The sequence below is a fragment of the Bufo bufo genome, chromosome 5, assembly GCF_905171765.1.
Source record: "Bufo bufo chromosome 5, aBufBuf1.1, whole genome shotgun sequence".
Taxonomy (NCBI): Eukaryota; Metazoa; Chordata; class Amphibia; order Anura; family Bufonidae; genus Bufo; species Bufo bufo.
In genome coordinates this window covers 107,651,480-107,671,345 of record NC_053393.1, presented here as the reverse complement: position 1 = coordinate 107,671,345, position 19,866 = coordinate 107,651,480, and the positions used below count along the sequence as shown (strand labels likewise).

The 19,866-nt window shown below is 43.4% G+C and overlaps 1 protein-coding gene across 1 annotated transcript in view; it reads right to left on the bottom strand.

The window, feature by feature from the left end:
• Positions 1-7,448: 7,448 nt before the first annotated feature.
• The window catches only part of UBE2W (ubiquitin conjugating enzyme E2 W), a 36,165-nt gene continuing 23,747 nt past the window's right edge, over positions 7,449-19,866 (bottom strand). The window contains 2 exon segments of the mRNA XM_040432523.1: positions 7,449-9,865; positions 17,488-17,563. Of these exon segments, the coding sequence (XP_040288457.1) occupies positions 9,852-9,865; positions 17,488-17,563 (90 nt within the window). The 3' untranslated portion in view covers positions 7,449-9,851.

Below are 19,866 nucleotides of genomic sequence, written 5' to 3'. Positions count from 1 at the left end.
TTCCAATATTTATGTAATTCTCAAAACTTTTGGCCACGACTGTATAATTACATAGGTGTCGCAAAAGCAATGCTCGGAAGGCATAAGCCCACCACCGAGTGCTCCTTTTGCTCATTAGCAGATTTTTAAAAGTTGATTTTCCTGCCAAACCAGACCTAATAGAAGAAGAAGGCAGGTTTGCTTTTTGTCAGCATTATCAACCCTACTTAGCTCTATGCCAAGTAGGGTATGCTTGCACCAGGTGACAGAGCCTCTTTAAAGGGGTTATCCGATAATATATATTGATGACCTATCCTCACAAAAAGTCCTCAATATCTGATCGGTGGGGGTCCAAAACCCAGGATCCCTGACAATCAGATGTTAGAAGAGGTTGGGCGCTCAATAAGCGTTGCGGTTTCCTCCTAGGCCATGTGATGTCAGCGTACTTCGGTCACATGGCCTAGTTGCAGCTCAGCCCCAATAAATACCAAGCACTGCTGCTGTACTACATACAGCATTGTGCTTAGAAGTAAGAGGTATAAGGTGTGTGTCTATTTGTTGTCAGGAGATCCTTGGATTGTCTGACCGCCTATGTTCGCTAGTTCATTTAGAGTTACCCAGGATACACCACTTGGAGGCAAACAAACATGGGAACAAACACCAGCTCCAAAATAAAGCTAAAGAATGGACTACCACAAGGGTCAGTGCTTGCACCACTACTCTTTAGCCTGTACATCGCAGATACACCTCAAACTAGATCGAGGAAGTTTGGATACGCCAACGACTGGGTACTGGCAACAAGAAGCACATCAATGGAAACAACAGAAGAAATACTAACAGCTGACCTAAAAGTGCCGGGAGAATATAAAAAAAAAAATGGAGACTCCAACCAAATGCCACTAAAACGGAAGTAACCTGTTTCCACCTTAATAATAAATTAGCTAATAGAGAACTTAATATACAATTTGAACACACCTCTCTAAAGCACAGCCAAACACCTAAATACCTAGGTGTAATAGAACCCTGTCTTACAAGGAACACCTAACAAAGACAGCTGAGAAGCTAAAAACAAGAAACAATATCATCCAAAAGCTGTCGGCATCGGCCTCTACTCTGCGCTCCTCGGCTCTGGGTCTTCTATTCTCTGCTGCTGAATACTACGCCCCAGTATGGCTTAACAGCCCACATATACAAAAAAATAGACACCCAACTGGACAACACTATGCGTATGATATCAGGGACTGTAAAATCAACCCCCACGTACTGGCTGCCAACATTAAGCCATATCCCTCCACCACACATGCGGAGAAAAAAATGCTCTAAAGAGAGAATATAAAAAGATAATGGACAACAGAAACCTGCCGATACAAATGGACATAGAAGATGCAAATCGTGGCAGACTCCGATCCCGTAAAACACCTACCAAAACAGCAAAAATGATCATAGAGGAAGGGTACAACCTCACCAATGCATGGATCCAAGTACATAACATGCATCACAACAACATGCCTATGCCATGCATTACCCAAACTCCTCCGGGTTTCGACCTGCCACACAAAACTTGGTCCACGCTAAACAGGATCAGAACCGAGCATGGGAGGTGCGCATACCTCCTACACAAATGGGGCAAACAACCATCCCCACGCTGTGATTGCGGAAATAACCAGACTATACAACACATCATAGAAGAATGTCCGACAAGGTCCTATGATGGTAGCCCAGAAGATTTCCTGATGGCAACCACTGAAGCGATTGAATATATTGACAAATTGCATGTTTGTCTATAAACGGACAAAGCCTGCTCTGTTCCACCCTGCCACACCTACATATTCACTCTGCTTCATTATTGGCACCTTATTTTGCTAAGTGTTGGGGTTATGCATGTGTATATGTCTATGGATGCGCTTATGCATTTTTATGTTGCCATTTTAGGGTCTATGCCATATGATAAAATAAAAAATGTGCTTGGAAAGCGGCCATCCTAAGGATAGGTTATCATTTCACGGACAACCCCTTTAAGTTAGATGGGTTGCATTGGTGTACAACAATCCTCAAGGCATGGACACAGGTTCTCAACTGAACTGAGGTCTGCACTTTGATTAGGCCATTCCAAGATATTTAAAGGATTCCCCTTAAACCACTCCAGTATAGCTTTAGCAGAATGTTCAGGGTCGTTGTTCTGCTGGAAAGTGAACCTCCCTCCCAGTCTCAAATTTCAAAGCACCCCAACAGCATGATGCCTCACTGTTGGAATGGTATTACTGGGGTGATGGAAAGTTTCCCCTGATCGCCAAAAAGTTACATTTTAGTCTCATATGACCAGAGAACCTTATTCTGTGTATTTAGGGCGCCTGTAACATGTAATGGCGTTTAGTATACGGCTGATAGCGGTCCTATGGACAGATACTTCCATCTCCACTATAGATTTTGGAGCTCCTTCCATGTTATCGTTGGTGTCTTCGTTGAGTTTCCGATGAATGCCCTCCTGGTCCGGTCTGAGAGTCTTAGTGGGCCACCTTCTCTCCTCAGATTTACACTTGTGCCATATTCTTTCCATTTTGTTATAGGTTTAATGGTGCTCTATGCTTTTTTTTTTTTTTTAATAACCCAGGCCTGATACATACTATACTTCTCCACAACTTTGTCTCTGAACTGTTTGAAGGCTCCTTGATCTTCATGTTTCTTGCTTAGGCCTTGTTAACACTTCAGTGTTCGGTCAGTGATTTTTATGCCAAAAACAGGTGCGGTTCTAAACACAGAAAAGGTACAGATCGTTCCATTATACCTTATCTGTGTGTAGGCTTCACTTCTGGTTTTCGCTTACAAATCACTGATGGAAATAACTGACCAAACACTGAAGTGTGAACACGACCTTAGTGTCACTAACTCGGCGGTCTTTCTGAACAGAAGTATTTATCCTCACATCATGTGACACTTTGATGACATACAAGGGGACCTTATTCAAGTCATTATGTGGATTTAAAAGTTGACTGGTTGGACCAGAGCTTATTTTAGGGTTTCATAGCAAAGTGGGTGAACACAACTTTTTTTTTTTAACAAGGTAATTTTCAAGTTCATTACATAAAATCTAAATTAACCCCTTCAGCACCACCCTGTCTTTTGTCAATGTTTTAGAGGGGGCTGGATGCTCCTGATCTATGAATGCTCTGTATCTAACAGCTCCAGTTCCTACAGCAACCTTTTCCTCTACAGCCAGGAGATAGCACCACTCTCAACTGTTAACCCTTGTATTGGCACAGTCTGTGACTACAGCATGATCAATGGGGTTTCCCCCTCCGATTGGGTCCCAGTGATCTCATTGGAGACTGGATAAGCCCTCTGCAGTTAGCTCCGGGGTCCTTGAAAAGACACCAGGACTGTAAATTCAGTAATCCTGCTGTTAAGGCACACTCATGTTACCCTAACCACAGTGTGCTATAGAAACATAGGGGGTAATTTATTAAAGACCGGCGTTTTAAATGCCAGTTTTAACAACCCCTATGTCTGGCGGTGGATCCGCCGAAGTTATGAAGAGGCGCATTCAGCGCCAGTCTTAATATTAGCCAGCTTCCTAGCGGTCTAAGGGTCCACTCACACGTCCGCAATTTCGTTCCGCAATTTGCGGAACGGCATTGCGGACCCATTCATTTCTATGGGGGCCCGGCTCCGGAAATGCGGACCCGCATTTCCATTCCCGAAAAAAATAGAACATGTCCTATTCTTGTCCACGGACAAGAATAGGCATATTCTATTAGTGCCGGCGATGTGCGGTCTGCAAATTGCGGAACGCACATTGCCGGTGTCAGTGTTTGGCGGATAAACATTTAGACAATTTTCTATGCCTAAAACAGGTGTAGAAAATGATAAATTACCCCCATACAGCATAATGTATTAGCATATAGGAGTATGCGAATACATTATAAATAGCAAATAAAATAACTCTGTAAAACAATTCCTTAATGGGGATTATAAAAAAGAAAAATCAAAAAATTCTAAAAAAGCTAAAAAATAAGTGGCTATTTTCCATAAAATACATTTTATTGTGCATACTTTGCATAAAAGCAATAAACTACACTGTGTACCCACATGACCAACATAACCTGAACAACTCATTTAACAGGTTATTCAGTGTTAAACATATACAGTATAACCAATAAAGTTAAAGAAAAGCAATGTAAAAATTAGCTTTTTCTATATTTGCAACGCAAAAAAAATGTAAATAAATTGCTAAGTATCTTGTATATACCCTCAAACAGCGCAGAAAGCAATTTCTACTGCATTAGGCTACTCTCACACTTGCGTTTTTTTTGGATCCGGCAGGGTTCAGTTAAAACGCTTCCGTTACTGATAATACAACCATCTGCATCCGTTATGAACGGATCCGGTTGTATTATCTGTAACATTGCCAAGACAGATCCGTCATGAACTCTAGTGAAAGTCAATTGAGGACGGAATCCCAGGACGGAAAGCAAACCGCAGCATGCAGAACGGAATGCATTTTGGAGCATTCCGTTCTGTTCAGTTATGTTTTGTCCCCATTGACAATGAATGGGGACAAAATGGAAGCATTTTTTCCGGTACTGAGACCCTATGACGGATCTCAATACCGGAAAATATTAACGCTAGTGTGAAAGTTTACTAAAACTGGAATGTCAATGGGGCAAAAACCTAAAAAAAAAATAATAATAATTGCTGGTCATTAACGGATTAAATTTTAATTCTAGGTTGTAATTAGGGATGAGTGAATTTCATATTTTGAAGTTAGTGTGCGGGTTTGTGTTGTGGGATTTATTGAATTGCATTATGGATTTGGTTACCACGGACCATAACATAATGACATAATATTCATTCCGTCATAATAGAAGTCTATGGGCTGCATAACGGATCCATCCAGTTTACGTTATGCTGAAGTCCTCTAAAGGCATTCCGTTATGGTCCGTGGTAACGGCATCCATAACGCAATTTAGTAAATACCACAACACAAACCCGCACACGAACTTCAAAATATGAAATTCGCTCATCCCTAGTTGTAATGTATCAAAACCCGAAAAACACCAAAGGGGATGAATGCTTTTCCAAGTCACTGTACGTTCATATATAAATTTGATCATTCATACTAGATCACATTTTCACAAGCTAAAATGTAATCTCATCGGAAGGAGAGGGTTTTCTTAGGATGCCTTCACACGTGACAGATTTTGTTGCAGAAATTTTCTGCGACTGAAAATCCGCTCCAGTCTCTTCCCACCAAAATAACCTCATTCAATGGAATGGAACCAATTTTCAGGCGCAGAAATTTCTGCAACAATATGTGCCATATGCAAAGACGCCCTTACAGGAGCTGCCTACAAAGGATAGCCGGAAAATGGAAAGAGGGAACATTTTGGAAATCCCTGGGACAGAAAAAGCAGTCCTTTGTTAAATAATCTAGTGGAAAAACGTCGACATCCATACGGCTACTTCCCATACAAGAAACTGAAGAAAGAAGCACTGTGAGCACAGTTAAGCCTCATGCACATGAACGGATTTTGTTTCCGTGTCCGTTCCGTTTTTTTGTGGATAGGATGTGGACCCATTCATTTCAATGGGTCTGCAACCATATGTCCATTTCGTAGCCCCGCCAAAAATATAGAGCTTGTCCTATTCTTGTCCGTTTTGCGGACAAGCATAGGCATTGTAACAATGGATCCACAAAAAAAACACACGGATGTAACACGGACATCATCCGTATTTTTTGGAGGATCCGCATTTTTCGGACCGCAAAATACATACGGTTGTGTGCATGTAGCCTTATGCTCCATGGGGATTTGTGAACACAGTACAGTTTTCACTTGTGGACAGAGGTATATTTTAGGGTTAAAAGGGATATTCTGGTTATATGAAGGCTAGGGGATAACTATTAGCTCGGTGGGGGTCCTACCACTGGGACCACCACCAATCACGAGGACAGGGATCCCGTACTCTGTGGAGCCCCCTAAATGAACGGAGCAGCCGGTCATGCACATGCGGAAGGCTGAGAGCATCCGACAGATAATTCAGAAAATCCAGTATGGATCATAAATAGCCTGAAGGTGGATTTAATAGGAATTTACCTGATAGTCTGGCATTTGAAAGGTCTTCAGATGTCCTTGGTGGGTCTTTGGCCGCTCATGAAGATAATTGGTAAGACATCTATTAGAACCTCACAGCACATCGAAGTGCCTAATCTCCATCATCTTCAAGAGCTCTTATTGCACTCTGTGTGTCTCTAATCGCTCAGATTGTCTAATAATCCAGCAATTTGTATAATATATATATATATATATATATATATATATATATATATATATATATATATACACGGTATATACGGAGTGTATGAACAAGCTCAGTAGCTCCCATTTCCTAAATTGTTATTTTACTTACCAAGAAACCTCAGCAAATGGCTACGTATGGATCGCAGCCTCTGTACGAATTGAATGGATGAAGAAAGATAATCAATAATAATGACAGAAACCGTAAGTTAAAGAAAAAGGATTTATTCGACCAAGAATAATCCATTAAACCCAGCGACAGTATGATGTGTTTGTAAAGAACTAATGCTTTGCCTGCTGTGGACTTTCAAGGTTGCCAACTCTACTTCTGTAGCCTTCATGCAAAGGCTTAATGCTGCCCAGTAACTTAAAAGGATGATTCAAGAACTGTCACAGTGTTAAAATCCCAACTTAAATGCATAAAAGAAGTGCGTTTTCTGCAATGCAGGATTACCAATGATAAGGTGGGCAACAGTCTCAGCTCCTACAAGTCTGAGGGGTTCTCTGAATATATATGAAGAAAGTTAAAACACCGCCCCTCCTGAGACTTGTTCTTAAAAGGCACTGACCCATGAGGACAAATACTGCAAGGAAAACCATAAAGCCCTCTATGAGCCAGAGTAGAGAGCTGCTAGCACACAGGTCCATGTGTTAAGGCCCCTTTACACTGCTAGATATAGCAGATGATTGTTGGGAAGGAAGAGTTCCTTCCTGACAATCACCTGCTCATCAGTGAAGGAGACTCCTGTATTTAAACGCAATGATCTCCTCCACAGTATGATGAGGAGCGATCCCTAATGCCATCGTCCCCATACAAAAATCACTGTTTAGATGGCATGATCTGCTGTCAGCAAACAATTTAGGGGACTGCACAATCATAATACCGGACGGACTAGCGATTCGCTTACTCATTGGGTAATCGGTGGCACCTTTACACCAGCAGATAATCACTAACAAGTTATCGATTATCTGGCCAATGCTCGGCCAGTATAAAGGGGCCTTTAGGTGTACTGCATGTCATACATTTCCCCTGTGGAGGCTGTCTGCTGGGGGTTCTTCAGAGGCAGACCAGTGTTAATGGAGGACATTGACAGTTCTCATATGACAGATGTATTCTGTGATAAGACACCCCTTTGAGGACCTAGTGTGCCAAAGCATTACATGGCAGGTCTACATAATGGGCTAGTTCCTAATAAAATGTCTTTTGAAGACTGTTCAGAGTGAGCGCTCCCTACAGTATTAAAATGTATTGGCTCAGATGAGCCAAAGTTATTACTTTGCGAAGTCTTGCGATACTTCGGGTAATAACTTCGTAAATTAATTTCTACTGTAAAAAACCTTGCTACCGAACTCTGGTTCGGTTCCAGGTGGCACCTTAAAAACCAAAGGTTAAGATAAAATAAAAATATTTAGCTCTATGGAATTATTAAAGGGGGTTTCAGGATTCTGAATATGGCCTCCTCATTTTACAGCGGTCTGTCCACCTGAATGTCTTACACTTCTCAGTGGTAGTTCTCGGTATTGTACTTTCTTCCCATTCAGTTGAATGGAACGAAGCTGCAATACCCAGCACCATTACTACAAAGTAGACAATGCTCGCACATCCGAGGCCTCTTCAAACAGTTGATTAGCAAGGGTGCGGAGAGTCGGACTCTACTCTCATAAGCTAGCAATATCCTGAACCCAGGAAACCCCTTTAAAGAGATTTTCCAAGCTCCTGATATTGACGACCTATGTTTAGGATGCGTTATTAATATTTGATCGTGGGGGGGTCTGACACCCCGCAGTCCCCGCTGACCGATCTGCAGGATAGGTCAACAATATCTGATCGGCAGAGGTCTCCCTGCACTCAGTCGATCAGCTGTTTGAAGAGGAGATGGTACTCATGCGAGCGCTACTTCCTCTTCAACATTACACTACGTGTTGTCTCGCTTGCCACGACAGCACAGTTTAATTACAAGCGCTTGTTCAATTCAAGTGAATTACGCTGCGCCGCAGAGCTTTCCGGGACGACACGCAGTGTAATACTGAAGAGGGAGTAGCACTCACACGAGCACCGCCTCCTCTTCAAACAGCTGAGCGGCTAGGGTGCCGGGTGAAAGAAATTGATGACATATCCTGAGGATAGGTCATCATCATCATCACTTTTAAGGAAGCTTCCCTGCACAGCTACCACACTTTGAATGGAGCGGTCTGCTTCCTGTTTCCTTCAGTCGGCTAGTTTCCTGGAGGCTGCAGGAAGCTGCTGCTGCTCGGTGGGGGTGTACGGTGTCGGACTCTCACAGATCGGATATTAAGGAGTTATCCTGAGGATAGGTCATCAATATCAGGAGCCTGGAAAACCCCTGTAAGCTCTGGAGGAAGAGGACTGTGGACTTATCACACAGATTTTTTTCCCACTTGCTGCACAGTTTTAAAGTTGATACTACTTTGTGGGTTCTACTGATGATGGCAGGCATCGCGACAAATATAAAGCAAATATATGACAACGTTTCTTGGTCTAAGTAAAGTTTTGTATTAATTAAACATGACGTACAACACAACAACAAAATAACCAAAAAAAAGTGACAAAATGTGTTTCTTTGCAAATGTAACACATGAGACTGAGCAGGGCCCATGCCGATGGCGAGAAAACAGGAATTTCAAATGAGGGGAAAAAAAACAGACAAAAACAAACAAAAAAAAAACCTATAATATGGTACTTAGGCCTATGTCAAGACTGCAGCTCAATCATCTCATCACCCCTACCAATTCAAAGCCCTGATTAAAGTGTACCGCCATTTTGTAGGCGTTTCTGACAACTCTGAGAACAGCGCCCACGACTTCACCAAGGTATGAGGCACTTCCAGTCTCATATTTCGGTAAAGTCACAAATCCAGAATATATACGGCAGAATGACCTATTAACTTATAAATCGGTCCTAACAAAATGGTGCCACAGTTTTATATAGGCAGCAGGTACGCTTTGCCTAAAGCCTAGGATATCACACACGCTTTTATCTATACTATATACAACTTAGGTATGTCACCTCCTGGGTCTGAGATTTATTTTGCGGTACCGGTTCATTGCACTCATCAGAATACATTCACAAATAACCTGACAAAGGAAACAAGAGAATAAATATACAGGGGTCCTGTTTCGCAGTCCTTCAGGTGGAGCCATGCCGCCATTTTTTTTTTTGAGTAACAGTGCATAGTGTCCCGATGTCATGGATGGCAATGTAATGGAAGTGTTCCTTCTTCTCCCACGTCCAGTAGGCCCTACCATGCATTTAGAAGTGTTATTGCACAATACATGAGGACCTGGGAAATCTTGGAAAGCATAAGAGAAAGTAAAATGGAATTTCATCCCGACACCTGCATTTCTCCAGTGTGACTTACAAAGCATGTCAGCTGCATGTGCTCAGACAGCGAGCAACATGCGTCACAATGCACACTAGTAAAAATGCAGTAAAAAGGAAGAAGTCTTCTTTTCATTCAGTCACCTCTTGTCAAAAGGTAAAAGTTCAAAGACTTGAAGGATCAAAGTGCTTGTTTTTCAGCAGGATTAATCTTCATCTAGAGGGGCGTGAGGCTGGCATCAACATGTATCATCTTTAAGAAAAACAAAATTAAGAAGGATATAAACATTACATAGATCACAACAGGAAGCATCTTACTGTGGAAGCATCTCTCCTATAAAAATCACATATTTTGCAAATTCACAAATAAATGGTTGACCAAATGCTCAAGGCGTGCACCGCACTGCCAAACATCTGCTACACAACATCTCATTCGAAAGCCGCGGCCACTAATGTAGGGCTGGTCTTCACTTTCATGACTGCAGTTGAGCTAGGAGATTATTTTGTCCTGGAAATCACTTTTTGTTATTTTTTCTGTAGGGGGTGCAGTGTATATAGAGGGGGTTCACATATACATTACAGGGAGGACTGAAGGGCATATAATGTATACAGAGGGAGGACAGGAGGAGAGTATCTATATGAGGGCTCATTCAGACGTATGCTATCCGCAAAAATGCGGATCCATATTTTGCGGATTAGATGCTGACCCATTTACTTCTATGGGGCCCTTTTCTTCCATTCCAAGGCTCTGCAAAACAGATGAAACATGTCCTATACTTGTCAGTGAAAAATCAGGACATTAGATATCTGTATAAAATAACATACCCTCCTCCAGTCCTTCCTCTGTATAAAATTACACACCCTCCTCCAGTCCTCCCTCTGTATAAAATTACACACCTACCTCCAGTCCTCCCTCTGTATAAAATTACACACCTACCTCCAGTCCTCCCTCTGTATAAAATTACACACCCTCCTCCAGTCCTCCCTCTGTATAAAATTACATACCCTCCTCCAGTCCTCCCTCTGTATAAATTATACACCCTCCTCCAGTCCTCCCTCTGTATAAATTATATACCCTCCTCCAGTCCTCCCTCTGTATAAAACTACATACCCTCCTCCAGTCCTCCCTCTGTATAAAATTACACACCCTCCTCCAGTCCTCCCTCTGTATAAAATTACACACCCTCCTCCAGTCCTCCCTCTATATAAATTACATAACCTCCTCCAGTCCTCCCTCTATATAAATTACACACCCTCCTCCAGTCCTCCCTCTATATAAATTACATAACCTCCTCCAGTCCTCCATCTGTATAAATAATATACCCTCCTCCCTCTATATAAATTAGATATCCTCCTAGATTTACTGATGGCCTGGCTCTCAGCAGCCATGTGCAGACTTGGACTCTCACTGCTCCCATCTTTCTCAGGGAACTGATAGGGATTACAGTAGTGCACTCTCTCCACTGACCAAATCCCCAACCGCCGAGTGGCTGTTACAGCGGGATCCCAACTGCAGTCAGCGCCAGCTCCCACTGTGATCTGGAGCGCTGTATCAGCGCAGCATGTACGGCTCTCTGCAGCCTATGCAGCAGGGACTTAAAAGACCCGTACGTACTGGGGTGATTCAGCGCTCCAGAAGGGGGGTAATTAATGTCACGATATTTAAAAATGGACATCGTTGGACTGAAAGAAAGAAAATTAGTCATATTCATTTGATTAATCTCACAGCCCAAACTGCAAGAGTTCATGTCCATTCAGCCACAAGAAAGAACACTGTTCAGGTGAATGAAATTCTTCCACGCCATACTCTGAAAAGCCACCTTTATGGATTGTGTAGGGGCAAGGGTACAGTCAGACAGAAAAGGGTCATCCCTAAGATAGTGACAAAGTTGGAGACACAAAACTCACTTTATTGTTTCCATAGTTCAAGGCTAAAAAGTCTTAAGGTGGCCATACATGAGATTAAAGTCAGACAGAACGGCCTATTCCATCTAAATATTGTTTGGAAAACTAGCGTGAACAATCATTCTCGATGGGCAGACTCTTGTCTTCCGAAAATACAATCCGCCATGCTGGAAAACTTCAGCCGTTCATTGGCCGAAACTGCCTGTTGATGGCATGATGGGCTAATTTACATTGTGCTCAAGTACCAAGGAGTCGTATGAACGATCCCATGGACAACTGATCGTCTGCAACGCGGCTGATCATTATCTCAAATGTATGGCCAGCTTAACAGGCCGTAGAATGCTATCTGGGAAAAAGAAAGTGTATATAACAACAAAAGCCTTAGTGCCACCTATTAGATGGCTCCTCTATAAGTCAATGTCTGGCCCGTTAAACAGGCCATAGAACAATGACTTGGTATTTTAGTTGGAAAAGATTCCGCTTTTGGCTAATATTCCAAGTAATGGTTCCAAGGGCAGACGTTCACCAATAGGTGGCAACAGAGAGCCGGCTTATTTATTTTACACAGCGTCCTGGATAAGAGCTTATTCACAATTCAAGGTTCTGGACTGATTTGAACATTTTTTCAATTGGTCTGAAGATTGCAGATGACAAATTAATGAAAAATTTGAATAGACCAAAATAAGTACAATGCAATAACAAAAAAAAAATGCAATGAAAGGTGTCCAGAGCCTTTAAAAGGGTTGCACCACGAAAAATATTCTTTCAAACCAGCACCTGGATCTCAATACTTTAGTACTGCCCGTAATAAAAAGTTTAGCATAGCTACCAGGTTATTCAATAAAACGCATCTGTACTGCTTCACCTGCTCTTTGCTCTTTACCCTATTTCTCCGTCCACCACAGTAACATTGCTGGTCGCACGTGCTCAGTTCCATCCTTCAACTGCCAACAGCTGTACCTAATGTTAGACACTGACAGTTACAGGGAGAGAGCTGTAGCAGGAAGGACACGGTAGGGAGCACTGGACCCATGTGAGGTACAGGGCTGATATTAGCTCCGTTAGACAAAGATGGTCATGTACTATATGATGTCCGATTTTCAATTTTTACATCAATCTTAAGATGATCCCTTTAAATTTTTCCTTGACTGAAACATAGGGGTGCAGTCCAAACTGCAAAGAACAGTCCCAGACCAGTGGCAGGCTAGTACAATGCATCCGTACAAGAAGCTTTTTTTCCAGCATTGGCCAATCTCCGTTTAGTCTGACATATTGCCAAATAAGAAAAGTTGAGTTAAAAGGATTGTCTAGCAGGGGAAAAAAATATAAATATTCCTGGGGGGCTTAAGGAGGACCTTTCACCATGAAATACAAGGCAATTTGCAGGCAGCAAGTTAAAGAGTAGGAGGAGCTGAGCAGATTGATCTATACCGTATTTTTTGCACCATAAGACGCACTGTTTCCCCCCTAAAGCGCGGGGAAAATGGCAGTGTGTCTTATGGAGCGAATACTAATGACTGCTTCAATTATAAAAAGCGGTCATTAATATGCAGGAGGTACGGGGAGCGGTGAGTGTAGCACTGCACTGGCTGAGGTCTGATGGACCTGGGAGTCGGATACAGAGGTCCGATACAGACGCCTAATAGAGCTGGGGGTCTGATGGAGCTTTGGAGTCCGATAGAGGTCTGATGGAGCTTTGGAGTCTGATAGAGGTCTGATGGAGCTTGAGGTGGGGGTCTGATGATAAATATTTTATTTCCTATATTACTGTTCTATATCCTAGGTGCATTTTATGGAGCGAAAACTAGAATAGTTTTGTGGGATTCAGTAAAATGCTATCAATCACTGATAACGCCTCTTCCACGTACAAATGAAGTCAGAAAAAAAATTATTTAAATGCATAAATACAAGTATTACTGAAACTTTTCCTACAAAACTATATAAATCCACTCAGCTCCTCCTGTTCTAGGCTGCCTGCAGACTGCACTTTGTGGTGACATGTTCCCTTTAAAGGGGTTGTCTCAATTCAGCAAATGGCATTTATCATGTAGAGAAAATACAAGGCACTAACTAATGTATTGTGATTGTCCATATTGCCTCCTTTACTGGCTTGATTCATTTTCCCATCACATTACAATATACACTGCTTGTTTCCAGAGGTTACAACCACCCTGTAATCCAGTAGTGGTGGCTGTGCTTGTACACTATAGGAAAAGGCTCCAGCCTCACTGGTGGCCGGGACCACGGGAGTGCAGCACTTTTTCCTATATAGTGTGCAAGCACACCCAACTGCTGCTGGATTACAGAGTGGTCGTAACCCCTGGATATGAGCAGTGAATAATGTGATGGGAAAATGAATCCAGCCAGCAAAGGAGGCAATATGGACAATCCCAATACATTAGTAAGTGCCTTGTATTAATTTTCTCTACATGATAAATGCCATTCGCTAAAGTGAGACAACCCCTTTAAGGCCCCTTTACATGGGCTATTCTTTGGGGCAATTATAGGGAAGGAGCGTTCCTAGGGTAACTGCCCTGTAAAAAGGGGTCACTAATCACCCAATGAATTAGCAGAGGCTTGTTCATCAGGTGAACGCATCGCCGATGTGGAACCTAAATCATAGTGTCTGGGCAGTAGATTGTGCCATTTAAACAGCAATCTGCTGCCCAGAAACAATAAATGTGTATAGGGGCAAGTGATTCCTCTAGAAATCGCTGGTCCTCACACAACAAAGGCGATTACGTCATACTAGGGCTGCAGCTAACGATTATTTGAATAATCGATTAGTTGTCGATAATTTCATCGATTAATCGGGAAAAAACACCAAAATGACAAAAAAGGGGTTTATATGATTTTACTTGAAAAATTATGTTCAAAGGCCATATTAAAACAAATTGTGGATGGCGCTGTTATGGAGGGGTTCTGTGGATGGCGCTGTTATGGAGGGGTTCTGTGGATGGCGCTGTTATGGAGGGGTTCTGTGGATGGCACTATTATGGGGGGGGGGGATCTGTGGATGGCACTATTATGGGGGGGGGGATCTGTGGATGGCACTATTATGGGGGGGGATCTGTGGATGGCACTATTATGGGGGGGGATCTGTAGATGGCACTATTATGGGGGGGATCTGTAGATGGCACTATTATGGGGGGGGATCTGTAGATGGCACTATTATGGGGGGGGGATCTGTAGATGGCACTATTATGGGGGGATCTGTGGATGGCACTATTATGGGGGGGGGGGGATCTGTGGATGGCACTATTATGGGGGGATCTGTAGATGGCACTATTATGGGGGAGGGGGATCTGTGGATGGCACTATTATGGGGGGGGGGGTCTGTGGATGGCACTATTATGGGGGGGGGATCTGTGGATGGCACTATTATGGGGGGGGATCTGTGGATGGCACTATTATGGGGGGGGGGGTCTGTGGATGGCACTATTATGGGGGGATCTGTAGATGGCACTATTATGGGGGGATCTGTAGATGGCACTATTATGGGGGGATCTGTAGATGGCACTATTATGGGGGGATCTGTAGATGGCACTATTATGGGGGGATCTGTAGATGGCACTATTATGGGGGGGATCTGTAGATGGCACTATTATGGGGGGATCTGTAGATGGCACTATTATGGGGGGATCTGTAGATGGCACTATTATGGGGAGAGGGATCTGTGGATGGCACTGTTATGGGGAGGGGGACCTGTGGATTACTATGCTATGGGGGGGACGGACCTGTGGATGACTATGCTATGGGGGGGGGGGGGGGCTATGGATGACACTATATAGCATCTTATGCTATATGTGTCATCCACAGATCCCCCTCCCCATAACAGTGCCATACACAGATCCTCCCCATAACAGTGCCATACACAGATCCTCTCCATAACAGTGCCATACACAGATCCTCTCCATAACAGTGCCATACACAGATCCTCTCCATAACAGTGCCATACACAGATCCCCCTCCCCATAACAGCCATGGCCCCGCCGCTCACAGCAGTATTCCTTAACTGGCAGTAACTTTTACTTTAAATCACCGCATCTTCTTTTACCTTACAGCTCCAGTAACAGGCAGAGTGGGCGGCGGCGTAACGTCACTTACTCACGTGATGCGCCTGCTCCACCTACTTTATGAATGAAGCATGCGGAGCAGGCGCGTCATGTGAGTAAGTGACGTTACGCCGCCGCCCGCTCTGCCTGTCACTGGAGCTTCATTGTAAGGTAATAAAGATGCGGTGATCTAAAGTTCAAGGACCCGCAGGCATAGCGCCTGACCGCCCGCATAGCAACATATCAGCCGATTATTCGATAACGGGATTTGTTGACAACGAATCCAGTTACCGAATATTATCGATAACGTTGATTAATCGTTGCAGCCCTACTTCATACACATGCAGCTTTCACCTCCTGTAATGAGCAGGCAATTATTGGTAATGAACGGCTTGCTCCTGATAACTGCCTGCGGTGTCGGATTCTGTAGAGGCCTTTATAGTGGGTTAACAAAAAAATTTTAAAAAATAAAGCCGCCAAATCACACCTTACCCCACAGCTCCTGTTCAGTCGCTTACAGGGGGACCTGTTCAAAAAAAATTGTTCCACGTGGACAATTCCTTGATGTCCTTAGCATGTGTTTCCACTAATCCAGTGGTGTTGTATCTTACACAGCTCCAGCCAATGTCTGATCTCAGGCTCAGGCGCATCTGGTCATCCATGGAAACCACTCAGTAGAGCTCCCAAGGCACAAACCTTGAGTTCCCGCAGGACACAATTTGCACGATTGCATAAAGATCTCATTCAGACCTCTTCACAGCTTAACCACTTCATAGTAACAGCGGGCAGGCTCTGAGGAGGGCGGAAACACAATACATACCGTGTTTCCCCGAAAATAAGACGGGGTCTTATATTATTTTTCTCCGAAAAACATGTTAGGGCTTATTATTGGGGTAGGGCTTATTTTGGTGTAATGAACACATTTTATATAGACACATGCCAATTACAGAACAGTTCCTGGACAGTGTTTATATTTAATATGACTATAACCCCCCTCATCCATAGGAATGCACCCATATACTGCAGTACATGGGTGCATTCCTATAGATGAGGGGGGTTATATTCATATTTGCCACACATTTTTCATTCTCCTACCGTATATTGCCCCTGAGCAGTCCTTACCCAAGGGACCTGGGCAGCAATCTATGGTACCAGGGAGAGCAGATACGGCACGGGAGAGATGTAGGGAGCTCCTCCAGGCAGCAGAGGAGAAGGAGCTCCCCCTGCTGCCTCCTTCATGTAAGTAAGAACGTGCGGGCTGGCGGCAGTACAGAGCATACAGAGAAGCCACCAAACGTGAAAGTGAAGGGAAGCGCAGGCTGCTGGCATAATTTAGCATTCAGTGAAGCCGCCAGCCCGCGCTGCCCGCCAGCCCGCCGTTTCCTGGCAGCTCAGAAGCCATTAGTGAGCGCTCATGAGCTGCTGCAGGCCGCACATTTCCCCCACCTTCCCTTTATATAAAATAAAATACGGCTGTATCTAGGGCTTATTTTTGGAGTGGGGCTTATATTTTAGGCCTACTCCTAAAACCCTGCAAAATAGTGCTAGGGCTTATTTTCGGGGAAACACTCACTTTATTGTTTCCATAGTTCAAGGCTACGGTTCTGGTGAAATTAGGTTTCTCCTTATGAAGTCTGTATAAAAATGAGTATAGGGAGTCTTAAGCTAGTAGTATATTCTAGCTGGAGACGGGTGTCCTGGAGGCCTACATAGTATTGGACTGCTAACGGGGGGTTCCGGGGAATGCTGCATGCTTGGCAATAGGTTAGCTATGGTCGTGGCTGTTAAGGCCACATGCCATGCAATAACTAGAAGGAACCCATACTTTTTCCATGATGTAATAGTTTCTCAGAACTGAAGATAAGTGAATAGTCATTTACTGCTACTGTATCTACACCACGCTTAGTATACTTACCATGATACCACCATTTCGTTTTCTTTGGATTTTTGTTGCATGTTCTTACATAAAATGAGTTATCTGGAGGTCGTCTCTGAAAACAAGAATGAGAACATAAAAAGAAAACAATATAAACAGCTAAAGGCCCCACTGCAGCCCTACCAGGGGAGCGGAGGTGGTTTTCGGGAGGCACACAACACAATAATTGTGAGATACATCATCAGGAACATCACACTATTATTAATGGAATGACTGGACAGACTACAAAACTGTGCTGTAAAATAGCCTGCAATTAGTTGGCGAGACGTCAGGGCCCCATGCTCTACATCAATCAGCCATGACGTTAAAACCAATATTATGAAGGTCCTGCCTCATGCAGCATGGACTCCACAAGACCTCTGAAGGTGTCCTGTGGTATCTGCCACCAAGACATTAAATGCAGATCCGTAAGAGGGAATGTGTCACCAAAAAAATGACCTATTGTTTAATTTAAGTTTTTATGTTAAAGGGCTTCTGTCACCCCACTAAACTTTATTTTTGTGTACTTATAATCCCTATCCTGCGATATATCTATACATTATGATATTAATCATTTTTGTTCAGTAGATAAGGCAAAAAACGTACTTTTATAATATGCTAATTACCTGTCTACCAGCAAGTAGGGCGTCTACTTGCTGGTAGCAGCCGCAAAAAACCGCCCCCTCCTGTTGATTGACAGGGCCAGCAGCGATCTCCTCCTCCGACTGGCCCTGTCAGCATTTCAAAAATCGTGCGCCTGTGTTGATTCGGCGCAGGCGCTCTGAGATAAGGAGGCTCGCCTCCTCAGCACTCCCACAGTGCGCCTGCGCCGATGACGTCACCGAAAGAGAAGACGTCATCGGCGCAGGCGCACTGTGGGAGTGCTGAGGAGGCGAGCCTCCTTCTCTCAGAGCGCCTGCGCCGAATCAACACAGGCGCGCGATTTTTGAAATGCTGACAGGGGTGGCCGGAGGAGGAGATCCCGGCTGGCCCTGTCAATCAACAGGACGAGGAGGCGATTTTTTGCGGCTGCTACCAGCAAGTAGACGCCCTACTTGCTGGTAGACAGGTAATTGGCATATTATAAAAGTACGTTTTTTTACATATCTACTGAATGGAAATGATTAATAACATAATGTATAGATATATCGCAGGATAGGGATTATAAGTACACAAAAAAGAAAAAAGAGTTTAGTGGGGTGACAGAAGCCCTTTAAGCAGATTGCTTTTTTTATATTTTTTTTTGGAGTCCATAGACACAATGTACAGGATGGGAGGACTCATTGTCTTTTATGGGATATTGTTTCAGGTATGCTCTGTGACCTGTGCAGATGTCAGGACAAGGTAGATGAGCTCTAATATCACCTATTGTCACTGTAATTCTGTCTGTGATGATAATGAGAGGACTCCTGAAAAGTTATCTGAAGAGAACAGGAAGTCTCAACATATTATTAGGCGTAGTGGCCAGTCCGAAAGCTGCACATTAAGGCTACTTTCATACCTGCGTGTAGGTGCGGATCTGACTGGTATCTGCACAGACGGATCCGCACCTATAATGCAAACGCTTGTATCCGTTCAGAACGGATACGTTTGCATTACCATGAACAAAAAAATAAAAATAAAAATATATAATTTTTTTTTTGTTCATGATAATGCAAACGGATCCGTTTTGACTTACATTGAAAGTCAATGGGAGGTGGATCCGTTTTCAATTGCACCATATTGTGTCAGTAAAAACGGATCAGTCCCCATTGACTTACATTGTAAGTCAGGACGGATCCGTTTGGCTCAGTTTCGTCATACGGACATCAAAACGCTGCAAGTGTCCGCCTCCAGAGCAGAATGGAGGCGGAACGGAGGCAAACTGATGCATTCTGATCGGATCCTTATCCATTCAGAATGCATTGGGGCTGAACTGATCCGTTTTGGGCCGCTTGTGAGAACCTTGAAACGGATCTCACAGGCAGACACCGAAACGCCAGTGTGAAAGTAGCCTTAGATATTTTTTTTTAAATAAAACATGCAGTTTGTGACATATAAAATGAAATTAAAAAAAAAAATAAAAAAAATCACCAGAAGTTCTAAAAAAAGAAAATGTGTTTAACATGAAAGTGTCATCTAAGCAATATGCCATTTTCTGATTATACATTCCCTTTAAAGGGGTTGTCTCACTTCAGCAAATAACATGTATCATGTAGAGAAAGTTATTAGAAGACACTCACTAATGTATAGTTATTATCTATATTGCTTCCTTTTGAAAAAAATCAATGGCCTATGTGTGCTCCCATGGTCTCGGCCACCCGAGAGGACGGTACTTTTTCCTTTGGGGTCCATTCACACGTCCGTTGTTTCTTTCCTGATCTGTTCCGTTTTTTGTGG